Source organism: Sander lucioperca, chromosome 20, assembly GCF_008315115.2.
Source record: "Sander lucioperca isolate FBNREF2018 chromosome 20, SLUC_FBN_1.2, whole genome shotgun sequence".
NCBI classification, from domain to species: domain Eukaryota; kingdom Metazoa; phylum Chordata; class Actinopteri; order Perciformes; family Percidae; genus Sander; species Sander lucioperca.
Window position 1 is genome coordinate 18912213 of NC_050192.1, and position 14640 is coordinate 18926852.

The window sequence follows — 14640 nt, forward strand, 5'->3', positions numbered from 1 at the left end:
GCAATGCATCAATGCCACATAATCGCAACGTCGACTGTTCAATTCCAGCCTTTGTTGCATGTCATTCCCCTCCTCCCGTTTCCTGTCTTCACCGTCAAAACAAACAACTGAAATGTAACAAGAAGCCCCAACTACACGCAGCTTTTTATAACATAAAATGTATAATAAAGGTGAAAATGCCAAAGAAATAAAAAAAATTTCAAAGCACACAAATAGTATCATCAAAATGTACCAGAAGATGTCTTTGTCATGACAACTTGACATAATGTCATCCTGTTTAATGTCAAGTTGTCTTAATAAGGACACTCCAAAGAAATGTAATGTCAAGTTGTCTTAATAAGGACACTCCAAAGAAATGTAATGTCAAGTTGTCTTAATAAGGACACTCCAAAGAAATGTAATGTCAAGTTGTCTTAATAAGGACACTCCAAAGAAATGTAATGTCAAGTTGTCTTAATAAGGACACTCCAAAGAAATGTAATGTCAAGTTGTCATGACAAAGACATCTTCTGGTAATGTCATCCTGGTTAATGTCAAGTTGTCATTACAAAGACATCCCAAACAAATGTAATGTCAACTTGTCATGACCAAGACAACTTCTGGTAATGTCACTTTGATTAATGTCAAGTTGTCATAATCAATACAACCCAAACAATGTCAACTTGTCATGACAACAACCAAATGACGCTTAATGACAGAAGTCATAAACGTTTGACTTGTTTATAACGTTTATGACAGTTCATGACAGTGTCATGTCATAGTTATGACTGTGTCATGTCACAATTATGTCGATACCTTCAAGTAAAGTCTTTATCTGAAAAGTAACTAAGGCCTAGTCAACACGTGGTTGGGTATTTTTGAAAACAGGGTTTTTCTCTCCATTTAAAAAAAAAAAAAAATCCTGTCCACACACACACACACACACACACACACACACACACACACACACACACACTATGACATTAGAAGATAAAAACTCAGGTTTCCCTGTCTACATGACAGCACTGACTGAAAACAGAGTTTCTGAACATCTTCACTCTGAAAGGAGTTTTCCAAAAGATCTGTTTTCAGTGACCTAAAACGCAGTTTGTGTGGCAGAAGACCAAAACTGAGAAAAAAAATGTGTATGTATGGACTAAGCCTAAAGCTTTCAGATAAATGTAGTGCAGTAAGTAGTTTAAAGTTAAAATGGAAACAATGAAGTAAAGTACAAGTTTAAAAAAAAAAAAAAAACAACTTTAAAATGTGTGCTTGCATGTACTTACTTTGTGCTAATATAATTTTTCTGTCTCTGTCAGAGTAAGGAGATCATCTTTCAGCTTCAGGAAGACCTGATGAAGCTTCTGAACGAGCTTTACACTGTAAGTTGACGTCAGCAGGTCTTTGAAATGGCTTAAAAATGTCTTGAAATGATTTTTACACAGACTTTTCTGATTTCTTTATATTTGGTCTTTAAAAAAAGTCTTAAAACCTAATAAATGCTCTGATATGTACAGACAAACTGTACATATCAGAAACTGTAACAACACAGAAACTGGACCAAGGAAAGGCACAGAGGCATGTTTTGAAAGCTTAAGACGCGTCTGTTTTAAACGCAGATTTGTCCTTACATTCAGAGATGTTCTTTCATTCTGGGCTGTCATGAACTTCTGCTTTTCTGACATATTTTCCAGGTCTGAAAGGAGCCTCAAAGTGACAAAATTTGCAGATTATTTTCTGTCAAATTTCGAGTTTTATTATAGGTCCCAGTGCTGGCCTTAAAAGCTTTTTGTCTAAACACAGAAAATCAGATTAGAGTGGACCTGATAATCTTAAGTAACAAAAACATTTGGCTGTAAAGTTTTCCAATTGCTGTGATCCGTTTGATTCAGAGGTTGTGTCATTATGGGCTGTTGTTACCTAGGTGATGAAGACGTATCACATGTACCACGTGGAGACGATCAGTGCGGAAACCAAGCTGCGGGAAGCGGAGCGTCAGGAGGGCCGCGTCAAGGGCGTGTCGGGGACGGGCGGAGGCGTGGAGCCGGTGTTCGGCCTGCGGATAGAGGAGCGCCACCAGAGACGCAACGCCGCCCGCAAGATGGAGAAGATGAGAGAGAAGGTACGGCCTGCATCTCAATTTTGAAACCATGTTTCCCTCACATTTATCTTTTGTACATCCCACTGTGGAGCCAAGGAAACAAGTTTTTCGAGAAATTAAACATCCTTTCCTCTCAGCATCTGATGCAACGTCATACACTAAAAATCACTATCCTAACTTTACCCAATACCCATAGGCTTCAGTGGATTACTAACTGGGCCTACTAGGCATTTGCTGTACCTTGCACAACTGCTGGATTCTTGCCATATCACGACATCATGTGAGAATCGCCGGATTACGTATCACACAAAAATCCATATTGTCAGGCTTCAATTGAATGCGTACGTGTCGACCAATCAGCGTCCGGTGAGGAGATGCTGACAGCTACGGGCGTGGTTTAGCTGCAAAATGTCACTCGCAGAGACACATACCGACCACAAAGACATGCAAAATGATTATGAAGAAAAATAAAACGACTACAGACTACAAAAAGAGGGGGGGCAAAACCACTACAAAGACACAAAACAAACACAACGAGACACCAAACAACCACAAAGACAAAACAAACACAAAGAGACAGAATGGCCTAAGGATTTTCTAATCATGGGTCAGAGGCGTCGTTAGGCCTGGGCGTCCCCGGCTACAGCCCCGGATCTCTTGCCCTCTCTCTCTCTCTCTCTCTCTCTCTCTCTCTCTCTCTCTCTCTCTCTCTCTCTCTCTCTCTCTCTCTCTCTCTCTCTCTCTCTCTCTCTGTTTTTTTTTTTTTTTTTACAAAAACAAGTATAATAGAATAAAAAGGCCCCAGCATGTCACATGCAAATAAAGGAAACAAGTATTTGCCAAGGCACTCGCAGTTCTTACATTTTTGTTGTAGAACTGTAACTTTGTCCAGTTTATTTTTCTGAGGCGAATGAAACCGTGAGCTACTGTACGTGCGGGGTCTGACCAGCATGACGCAATTGTTGCTATCACCTAGCAACCATTTTTAAGTGAGGAAAGTTGTGAAAGGTGACATTTTCGGAGGATTCCTAGCCAAATCATTCTAATACATTGATGACAATACTAGGAGCGCAATACTAATGATGATGAGCGCAATACTAATGATTTTAGTTTGAAGTTCCTGTGCCGTGACGTTTCCAGTCTATGATTCAGACTCAAACACACGGAGCTCTGAAGCAGACCCCTGCGTGTCCACTCTCGCTGTAACAATAGAGATGAGCAGCGCGGCTTCTGTGGAGCTTCAGGTTTATAAAGGACGCGCTCTGCTGTGGATATGCTGCGGCAGATGTGTCCCGTTTGTGCTCCGTGTATTTCTGCCGTAGTTTCAGTTTTCCACCTCCGATATAGAGCAGCGTACAGCCACTTCCCTAAACTTTGTGTCGTTTAGTTGCTTAGTCACCCAAATTGACAGTTCTGTAGCGTCTTTTCATACCTTGGAGTTTGTATTTGCACGTAAGTAAATAAGTAAATCACATCAAAACAAATTCTACCTGACACACAGGGATTTTCAGCATCAGTGTCACTTAATAGAATTCCCAATTGGATAATTAAATGCGTTTATTGCTGAAAGACTTACTCTAATATTATTCATGATACAGGTTAAAAGGGGAAATCACATCATGAGAAGGAAATTCTTTCTGATGAATGATGAGAGTTGTGTAATTGATTCTGCTCAAACGCAGTCTAACAATCTGTGTTTCTTCATTAGAGGAAGGCAAAGTACTCTGAGAACAAACTGAAGACTCTGAAAGCCAGGAATGAGTATCTGTTGACTCTGGAGGCCACCAACGCCTCTGTGTTTAAATACTACATCCACGACCTGCCCGACATCATAGACGTGAGTATACCTTTCTATTTCTATTCATTACTAGAGGGGTCGGTAAAAGTGTCTGAGTATTGGCAGAAAGTCTTGAACTCTGCAGTGACATCTGCAGAAACTGGGCGTGATGTCGCATAAGGGAGAGTAGCCGAGCTAAGGCAAGTTTAACAATGATGAATATGGATCCCAGGGATAGTTATGACACTAATGAAGTTGAAAAAGCATATTTAGGCAGTGCAAAAACTAGCAGCAATCGTCTAATACTGACAAGAGTAATGCTACTCATCCACAGCAGAAGCTAATGAGCAAAGATCAGCTTGTTAGGCCTGTAAAAAGTTGGTTTTAGAAATCACATAGAGATCTGTGTCTAGTCAGGGGATTTAATTGATTGTAGTATACAAATATATTTTGTGATACTTCAATTTGACCATCACCATTCTAAAAGATATTAATAAAAAATGGCAAAGTATATGATTAATCACAATTAGGGCTGGGTACCCAATTCAATACTTTTTAGACACCGACCGAATTGCCTCTAAAGAATTGAGGTATCGAAAAATGCGTTGTCATTCTATACCAAATTGCAGTACCTAAGGAGTAAATCTCATCAGCGTCATTGAGCCAATAAGCACGCAGTATGCTTCTACCGAGATCTAATAATGCTGCTGATTGGCTGTCTAGCGTTAAACGTCGTAGAGGCACGCAGGAAAAACTCTACGTTACACACAGACATAAAGGATTTGTGCCATAATGTGCAGTGTTGTAATTCTTTTTTTCTTTTTTTTTTTCAATGGATTTTATAAAATTGGCATTGAAAACAGTATCGTTCTACCCTGGAAATCCAGAGTTCCCGCAAGAGCACAACTTGAATTTGCTCAGTGAGTCACTCTGGCATTGAGTAATGATGCTCATTAACTATGCCCTTGTAGCCGAGCTGCACCAATCACATCGGTGTATCTGATATAGGCGGGCCAGAGGCCAGCTGAACAGATGACCGCTGGTAGCTAAGTGTATGGGGCTCTGGATACATCACCCCTTGTATTGTTGTGATTGGTCGTAGTGTTATCCAATTGCGTGCAGTGATATTTTCAAATGCATGCTTGGTGCCGCCCCTCGAGTTGGGCAATTTTCATTCCACAATGCCAGACCCTTAATCCTTCGGATTTGGGTCTGGATTTCCAGGCTAGTATCGTTCAGGAACCGGTATCAAAGTCACGGTATTGGTATTGGTACCAGTGTCGAAGTTTTTTGAACGATACCCAGTCCCAATCTGAATCTAGAATTTGGTTTCTGTCTTGGGGGGGCGAGCTTTCCTCAACTGCAGACATCAATATGTTTCCTCCATCCTTTTGTCTTAGTGCTGTGACCTAGGGTACCACTCCAGTCTGAGCCGGGCTCTGAGGACCTACCTATCAGCCGAACTGAGCCTTGAAGCCTCCAGGAGGGCAGGTCTAGAGGTGCTGGAGGGGGCCGTGGAGGGCCTGGACCCTGCCCGCGACAGGCAGCGTCTGCTGGGCCTCTACCCGACTGCCTTCTGCCCCCCGCAACGCTTCAGCTTCCAGGCACACATGGGCGACGCAGTCAGTATAACGTACAAAGCGGATGCTTTTTGCAGCACAAGAGTCCAGCATTTATTCTCATTTTGTGGAGACTGTGACTTATTATTATATAATTAATTTCTTATATATTTGTCAAGAAATAATTAGCGTTATAACTCACCTTTGTAAAGACTAAAACCTTCTTGAATAATTTCTGTGGCACTGACACTCAAACTCTTGATTTTCTTTTTTCAAAATAAAAGCATTGCAAACGTTATGATGGTGGAAAACAGTTGAGGTGATAAAAGCTGAATTAAATGTTCCTCTTTCTGATACGATCTACATCTACGAGTTGGTTAGCAGACGCAGAAATTACAAAAGAGCGTAATACAACAAAGAAGAATTTGAGGAGAAAAAACTCTGCAAGTAAATTTGTTTGTGAATTTTAGTCATAGCTGATACATGTTCTGTGTACATTTAAGATTATATAAGATTATTTATATTACTGTGTTCTAAATTTTAATTCACTTTATTAGAAGCACCAGCTGCTTGCCGTGTGTTAAGCCTGCAGTCCATGATCTAAACAAATTATACAATGCAATTGGACTCATAGCAATAAGTATATACTCGGGATTTTAGCCCTAATCACCATATTATCATAAGCATTTGGACTTTGAAGAGACATTGCTGTGAGTTGGGCCTATGCAGAAGAAAACAGCATACTGATTTGAATGAGGTCATAGCTTTTGTGCTTCAGGAAGTAAATGTATGAGTCCATAGTCTCAGAGAATAAGTTTTTTTGTCATACATTTTCGACTTTAATCTTGGAAAATCTGAGTTTTTTTCTCCGAATATTACGCTGTTCCCCCCGGCTCCATAATCCTTTTCTTTTTTTAACCTACAACGGCCCTAATGTGCCGTCGTACAGAAGGGTTCAGCAAGTGTAACAGACAGTAGTGGGAATCCTGACACATAAACTTACACTAGAATTACTACTACTTACTAGCAGGTCCACATGAGCCTATATCTGGGTTTAGTTTCCTCTGGACAGTGATTTATTTGTCGTTGCTCCACTTCCTGTCAGGTGACCCAGATTGCCTCCCAGCCGCAGCTCCAGGCTGAGCTCAGCCTCCGCCTCACGCAGCTGCAGACCCGCCTGGCGTCTCTGAAGCTTGAGAACGAAGAGGTCAGACACACAAACACACAAACCAAAATGAGTTTCCACATTTCCTACAATAATTATCTGTGACATAAAGAAACCATGCCTACAAATATATTTTTAAGATAATTGGCGTTGTTTGTTAAACCTGAACAGCGATTGTCCAATCATAGCTTAGCAACTGTAACTAGTCACAACAGGCAAGCTTTGGATTTCTCTACATGTTCTAGCAATGTGTTTTATTCTTCTCCAAAACCAAAAATAGCCTACAAGTGCTCTAACGTTAGCTGTCTGGCTAACTACCGGCAACATTAGTAGACTAACCCAGCATTACTTTCAGTAGCATTTCATACTACTGTACATTAGGGCTGCACAATATAAGGAAAATATGCAACATCGTTGTTGAATGTTGCGATAACAATATTACTTGCGATACATAAATAGTAGGGCTGTCAATCGATTAAAAAAATTAATCTAATTAATTACAGACTCTGATTAATTAATCGAAATTAATCGCATACGTAATTAACGGTGCCTGAACCGATACTTTTTAAGAAAGTAAAAAAAGAAAAGAAAACAAAGGGTACTAAACAACAGTTGGTGACATTAAAGAACGGCTTGTTTATTGCTAAGGCCATATGGTCAAAATTAAATGATTTAATAATAATGTATAACAATAACAATAACTTATTTCACTAATAAATTGCTGTTGAACGACAAAAACAACCACCAAGGACATTTACAATAACTTAAAATGCACCACGAAGCTGTAGTTTACCAGTTTCGTTGAACGCACCGTCTGTGTTGTTTTTCCGACGGCAGCTCGGCAGCTGCAGATTGTTACATCCCGCTGTTGAGTCCCAGTCCTCTACAGTAAAACACAGTCACACTTTACACCGTTCAGCGTTAGCTGTCAGCATTGTAACCGTGTTTAATCCAGCTACTAGCTAGCGGTAGGCTAACGTTAGCTGCTGTCGGGTATAGTGTTAACTAGCTAGCGGTAGGCTAACGTTAGCTGCTGTCGGGTATAGTGTTAACTAGCTAGCGGTAGGCTAACATTAGCCGCTGTCGGGTATAGTGTTAACTAGCTAGCGGTAGGCTAACATTAGCCGCTGTCGGGTATAGTGTTAACTAGCTAGCGGTAGCAGCGCATCAGAGAGAAGAGCAGACATATCAGTGGCTCCAGATTTCGGTAGCCAGGGTTGGCAGGAAGAAGATTTTTACAAGTAAATGTTCCAGTTAATGATCCAGGCAGCACATTCTCGTCTCCCTCCTTCATTTTACAGTCCAATGGTGGCTAGAACGGCTCCGGGTCAAACGTCAATATGGAATGGATTAATCTGCGTTATTTTTTTTAACGCGTTATTTTTTCTCAGATTAATTAATCGAAATTAACGCGTTATTTTGACAGCCCTAATAAATAGATATTAAAGTGTACTCAGTTCTGCATTTCTGCTGCTTTCAGTATTCTGCTAAAATACAACACATTGGTTGTTGAATTAAAAACATTCCATTTCCAACATTCTTTTATTGAACAAATTGAACATTGAATTCATTATTAAAGGCACCACTAAAAAAAGAATGACAGTTACATTTTAAAGTGCAGTTTTCTACTCATATTTTCAGTCAACTAACACAAAGAATCTCTGAGTGTCTTTCGTGATGTCGCAGCCTTTCGCAATGTTTCTTTTTATTCCGCCAGTTAATTAGATGATGATTAAAAAACGATATATTGTGCAGCCCTACTCTACATTATTTTCTGTCTTATGTGTTAGAGGAACCTCTTTAATGAGTGAATGAATGAACTAACTAAAAAAAACATATTTGTTAGACCTGACTTTGGTGCTTAATGCTTGATAATCAGAGTGAATTTGTTTGTTTGTCAAGTACAAAACAAATCAAAGAGAAAATACGAGCAAATGGGAAAAAAAATAATATATATATATATATATATATATATGTGTGTATGTATATGTGTATGTATATGTATGTATATATATGTATGTATGTATATGTATGTATATATATATATATATATATGTATATATATATGTATGTATGTGTATATATATATGTATATATATATATATATGTATATATGTATATATATATGTGTGTATATATATATATATATATATATATATATATATATATATTACCTTACTCTACCTACTATACCTTACAATTTAAGTATTAAGCAAACACCTTGCTTGGTGACTTTCAAGAAATCTTATAAATTGGCCCCCATATTTTGAAGAAGATTGTTTTTATCCCCTTGGAGGCATAAGTCAGCTTTGGCTAAACATTAGGAGAGGCTTTTACACCAGTGACTAAGTGTGTTTCAATCAGTCATGTTCGGTCGAAACAGAAGCGTATGCTCGGAGGAGTCACCGTTGTATACATCAACCTGTACGGCGTTGTCAACAGCATCTGCTCTTGCTGTCATTTTTGTTGCCGTTATTCTTCTCGGGCCTTCTGTTTTTTAATCCTGCCTACAAAGATCTGGTTTGCAGGGTTGTTTTCCAATTAGGGAAATCAATAACAAATCTATTTGAATAGCTAAATCGCTATATCTGAGATGCTAACAGTCTGGCACCAGGCCTGCGTTTCATGAAAAGTCACCAAACTTAGTTAAAGTTATGGTAATTTATGCCTCTTTAATGGGGTGATAATGTAGCAGATGTAGCCTCTAAAAATAAATGTGTGCCATATGAGAGCGACTTGGTGCTGCAGTCTGCGGCGGCCTCACTGTTGTTTTCGTTGTGTGCACAGAGGGCAGCTGTTAACTCACCCTGAAGGGCATAAAAATGCTGAAGGAGTCTGGATTAATGAGCTGCATCTGCACGTCTTTGCAAAAATGAAACTCCACCCTGAAACGATTCATAATTCATAACTCGTGATCCATGAAGCCCGGTGCAGTCGTGGTATTTATTTAGGTGTTCAGTCGTCCTTCCCTACAGGATCAGTAGAGCGCAAATGTTGACTTCAGGGTTTTAAGGTGGAAAAATAGATTCACACTCAGCTCTGAGCTCGCATTTATCCGATGTGTCAGAGCAGGAAAACAGTCCTACCTGGCCAAAGCTTTTCAGAGTGATGAATAGAGTATTTGGGACTGGCCTTGTGCAGGATACACATGCTCTCACAGCAACAGGAAAAACACATATTTGTAACAGTGAAATTTGGGTCTGTCAAGCCAGTTTTAGGAATAATAAATTCAACTTTGATCACTCTTACTAGCCTAGAAATCTAGACGCACCCTAGCGGCAGCAAATATAATTTGCTGCCAGGGGGGTCTAGGCAGGGAAAAGAACAAAGAACGGCACTGAAGTCATTCTTAAAAAAGGAAGATGTGTTCGGAGTTTTGCCGACCGGATACGGCAAAAGTTTAATCTATCAACCAGCTTCGCTACCTTCTTTGTTGCTCTGCTTGGTTGTAGCGCTATCCTATTGCGTGCAGAGGGAATTTGAAAGACAACCGTTTGTCCCGCCCCTCGGATTGAGCCCTGCCAATGGTGAGTTCCCAGACCCAACATCTTGATGTGGGTCTGGCTTGTCAGGCTACACTCTTACAGCCCAAACAATGAATCATAATTTAGGCTACTTATTTTAAAATGATCGATGGTTGGGCTTTTATAATAAAAGATTTATATTTGAACTCAACTGCCCCCAGATTGACAAACAGATAACTACTGGCCCGCCGGCACATTCACATGCCCCCCCCCCCCCCCCATCAACTGACGCCGCCTGTTGCTGATTGGCTGGAATAAAGTTTTGTGGCTCTTGCACTCCTTTCTGTTTTTTTTTCTATTTACACAGCCAGGGCTGTGTATTAACACCGGATTATTTTTTTCAGCGCACACAGAAAATAGAGAGCTAGGTGACCGTGAGGAGATATTCACTGAATTTGACAAAAAGTGTATTGCATTAACATCACTTACTATACCTCTAAATTAGCTCTGGTGGAAGAATAAACATACAGGCTACTCTCCATTCCCTGTCCCCCTCCAGGTGAAGAAGACCTGGGGTGCGACTCTGACCACACTGCAGGACATGACGGTGCAGGAAGACTTCGACGTCTCCCAGAGCTTCACCCACAGCCCGTCCTCTGAGTCGGTCAAGTCCAGCGTGTCGGACGGCTACTTGAACAAACCGAGTCTGGCCAAGAAACGGGCCAACCAGCAGGAGACGGAGCTCTTCTACTTCACCGTGAGAGAACAGCAGAGCGTAATGTTCACACTTAACGAGTAACAGAACAGCAGGATGAAAACCAGTGTTTTGCGGACGTCTGTGGTTTAAACGTTCAAGCCTGTTTCACCTCTGATGTCATCAGAGGTCAGTGTTGCACCTGTAACCACCCCCACCAGTGATGGACTGCATTTATAGAGCCACTAGAGGTCAGCAAAAACAAGATCCACAGGCGCGAGACACGTGGCACGGAAGCTAAGCAGTGTCCTGCTGCGGACGGGGGCAGCAGCTAAACACATTTTAGACACCTAAAAACATCTATATCAGTTTAGGTGGACACTACATTCGGAATATTTTTACCGCTTCACCTTGCTGTCAGACAGCCCTTTACGACGGGGAACTGAAGCCGTTATCTCTGCTCTCTTCAAAGCCACCAGACTCCTTTTACCTCGCAGAAGACGGGAGTTGCTGCTCTACCGCTGCCTCCATGGGTTAGTGTGTTAGTGTTGTTTGTTAGTTTTAATCACCAAAGTCACACACTAAAACAAACTAACTGATGGAGGCAGCGGTAGAGCAGCAACTCCTGTGTCCTGCGAGGTAAAATGACTGTTTTTGTCAAAGGAGTCTGGTGGCTTTGAAGAGAGCAGAGATAACGGCTTCAGTTCCCCGTCGTAAAGAGCTGTATGACAGCAAGGTGAAGCGGTGATAAGTGGTGGCTAAAATATGTTTAATTAATAATAATTATTGATTGCAAAAGACGCAAAGACGGCCTCCCATGTGATTGGCTACTCAGCCAGTCACTCATGAATCCTGCTGTTTTATAGGTTTTCTTTACACCCACTGACTTGTATTAGGATCAAGAGGAAGCTGGTGTTGAATTAGTGTGTATTTCATACTGTATATTTTCATTTGAAGTCATAATAAAATGCTTAAAAAGTGAAAAGCCAATTCATTTTCTTAAAAATGTAATAACGTTTTATTAAGCTTGCTGACTCTGAATTAAGCTTTGACCGGCTGCCACTGGATGGTAGGATCATCTTTATTTGTGTTGTATTTCTCAATCCTCAGAAATTCCGCGAGTATCTGGAGGGAAGTAATCTCATTTCCAAACTGCAGGCCAAACATGACATACTGAAGAAAGCTTTAGCAGAGGGTAAGACGTACAGAAACTCTCTCACTTCTTACTCTGTCTTTTGTTTTGTGACTCAGACAATAATCAGCATTTATTGCCTTCAAATCTTTCCCTGTCTTTGTTTTTTCTTACAGGATATAAAGCTGAACTGCTGACTACCAGGTATAATGTCATGTTGCTGTGCATATTTTCTCTTCACGTTTATTAATAATGATAATAAGTGTTGTAAGACACTCCTCTCTTTCTCCTCTTTCTGCTCATTACAGTCGTGGGCGGAAGAACTCCCATAGCAAGCACCAGGTAGAGTTTCACTTCCATCAGGCTTCAGGTTGATTCTCTGTGTTTCTGCCAATAGCTGAGAGTCAAGGGTGTAATTTCCACTGGGGGTGGGGGGTACATGTCCCCGTCACTTTTATAGTTCAGTTAGATTTACATAAAGGCTACTGACTGATCCTCTGATAGGTGGAAGTTGCACCTGCAGTCTGAGAGGAGGCCTGCAGACACCACCACAGTGATGTACTGTTAAAATACTGCAAAATCCTCTGCAGTGCTCTTTTTAGTGACGTTGCACATATGCACTATGTAATATCGTAAAGTGTAAGATCTCTATCAACAGAAACTAGTGTCGTAACCATCCCTGGGAAAACTTCATTAGTTTCGTTACGTATAGGATTATAACAGATCTTTGTTTTATCCGTTCATTTGAAAACTAGAGAAGCGAGCGCTAGAACCCCAGACTGGATATAAAGCAGCCATATTATGCTCATTTTCAGGTTCATAATTGTATTTTAAGGTTGTACCAGAATAGGTTTACATGGTTTAATTTTCAAAAAACACCATATTTTTGTTGTACTGCACCGCTCTCTCTCACTGCTGCAGATCCTCTTTTCAGCTGGTCTCTGTTTTAGCTACAGAGTGAGACCTCTTTTCTTCTTCTTCTGTACTATCTTTGATTGCACTCGCACATGCCCAGTAGCTCAGATGTAGATCATGTCAGCTAGCTAGCTCCATAGACAGTAAAAGAAAGGCTGTTTCTACAACTTCGGTCAGTTACAAGGCAGGATTAGCTGGGAGACTTCTAAATGAGGGCGCACATGTAAGTAGTTCTTTTGTAGATTATGGTGAACTTGTGTGTGTTGTAGCAGTGCTTTGCTACTGAGAACGAGGTAGCATGCTAGCGTTAGCATGCTAGCGTTAGCATGCTAACGCTAACGCTATGAGCTGATGGTTGCGGTTAGCCTACTCGTTTCGGCTTGTGACGTCACAAGCCGTGCCGATTTTGAACAGCTCACCCAGAGACTGAAGGCAGGACACATTCAGAAACCGTATCTCACTCTAAACAGCATGGGTGGATTTTTTTCAAAGTTTGTATGTGTGTGGAAGCACCAGAGACACAACATAACACCCCAAATCCCAGAAAAAGTGTTTTTTTCATAATATGGGCACTTTAAAGCTATAGTGCGTAGTTGCTGTCGCCCCCATGAGGAATTCTAAGTAATGACAACAAAAACAGTTGCCGCGTCCACATGATACAAGCCTCCCCCCCTCCCCCTCCTCCACGCAGTTGCTAGTTTCATTTCCGCTTTTGCACTCTCTGACGCAGATATGCCACCACCCAGCCGGGCAGCGGTGGCAGTAGCTCAGTCTGTAGTGGGTTGGGAACCGGAGGGTCGCTGGTTCAAGTCCCTGTACGGACCGAAGTACAGTTGGTGGCCTGGTAGCTGGAGAGATGCCAGTTCACCTCCTGGGCACTGCCAAGGTGCTCTTGAGCAAGGCACCAAAACCCCCAACTGCTAAGTAGCCGCCCACTCACCGCTAAGCCGAAGCCCACTCACTGTGACATCTCTCCATTAGTGAATGTAAAGGACCTGAGCATGTGTGTGTATTTCAGGCCTGTGTGTAGTGCTTAATAACAACAGAGTGTAAATTGTAATTTCCCCATTGGGGATCAATAAAGAAAAATCCCCAACAGATGCACTATTTCCTCTTGTATGTTTGATAAAACTGCAGTAAGCATCTGTTTTAGGAAATTACTGAGACGCTTTAAAACATTTTACATTCACAGTAGGAACCAATGGGTTTTGGGAAGTCAAAGTATTGAGAGGACGGACTAATGCCTTGTTGTTTTTTGTCTTTTTGTGGAACTGTTAACATAAATTGTTTTCATTGACTATTATTATAACTCGTCATTTATAACAAATGATTGTCTACGGCAGTCTGAATCTAATGCTAATGCTGACTCTGTGACAAGAGGCAGTACCAGGAGTCCATAAGACCTTCACACAGAAGCAGAATGACTAAGGTGTAACCAATAACCAACCATGACTGTGTTTATAGGATTCAACCAAAGCCATACCCTTGCTTGTGGAGAGCTGCATCCGCTACATCAACCTGCATGGTGAGTTTCACTTCGATCTGGCTTAGCGGTTATTGATGAGAAATGTTTTTGATGTGGTGGTTTCACCGACTACTCAACTACTATCTACTACTAAACCAAAGGTGTTGAATTTAGTTTCCTTAAACAAAAGACCTTGCAAGGTATTCTAAAGTGATACATTTACATTACAAAAGTTTTCTCCTGCTTGCCGTAGGCAGTGATGTTAGTTTCATACTTAAATACTTTGAACTAGAGCTGCACAATATGAGGAGAATATCTAATTGTGATTATTTTTGACTGATGAATCATATTGTGATTGCGATATGATTCACTCTGTTGGAGGTAATGAT

General features: G+C 40.9%; 1 protein-coding gene across 2 annotated transcripts in view; it reads left to right on the forward strand.

Moving 5' to 3' along the window:
• The window catches only part of LOC116047911 (SLIT-ROBO Rho GTPase-activating protein 1-like), a 45947-nt gene that overhangs the window by 17543 nt on the left and 13764 nt on the right, over positions 1 to 14640 (forward strand). For both annotated transcript variants that reach the window (XM_031296941.2, XM_031296942.2), the window contains exons 5-14: positions 1299 to 1361; positions 1904 to 2101; positions 3789 to 3917; positions 5258 to 5479; positions 6522 to 6623; positions 10605 to 10802; positions 11850 to 11934; positions 12048 to 12075; positions 12180 to 12213; positions 14251 to 14311. In XM_031296941.2, the coding sequence (XP_031152801.1) occupies positions 1299 to 1361; positions 1904 to 2101; positions 3789 to 3917; positions 5258 to 5479; positions 6522 to 6623; positions 10605 to 10802; positions 11850 to 11934; positions 12048 to 12075; positions 12180 to 12213; positions 14251 to 14311 (1120 nt within the window). The remainder of the gene's footprint in view (positions 1 to 1298; positions 1362 to 1903; positions 2102 to 3788; positions 3918 to 5257; positions 5480 to 6521; positions 6624 to 10604; positions 10803 to 11849; positions 11935 to 12047; positions 12076 to 12179; positions 12214 to 14250; positions 14312 to 14640) is intronic.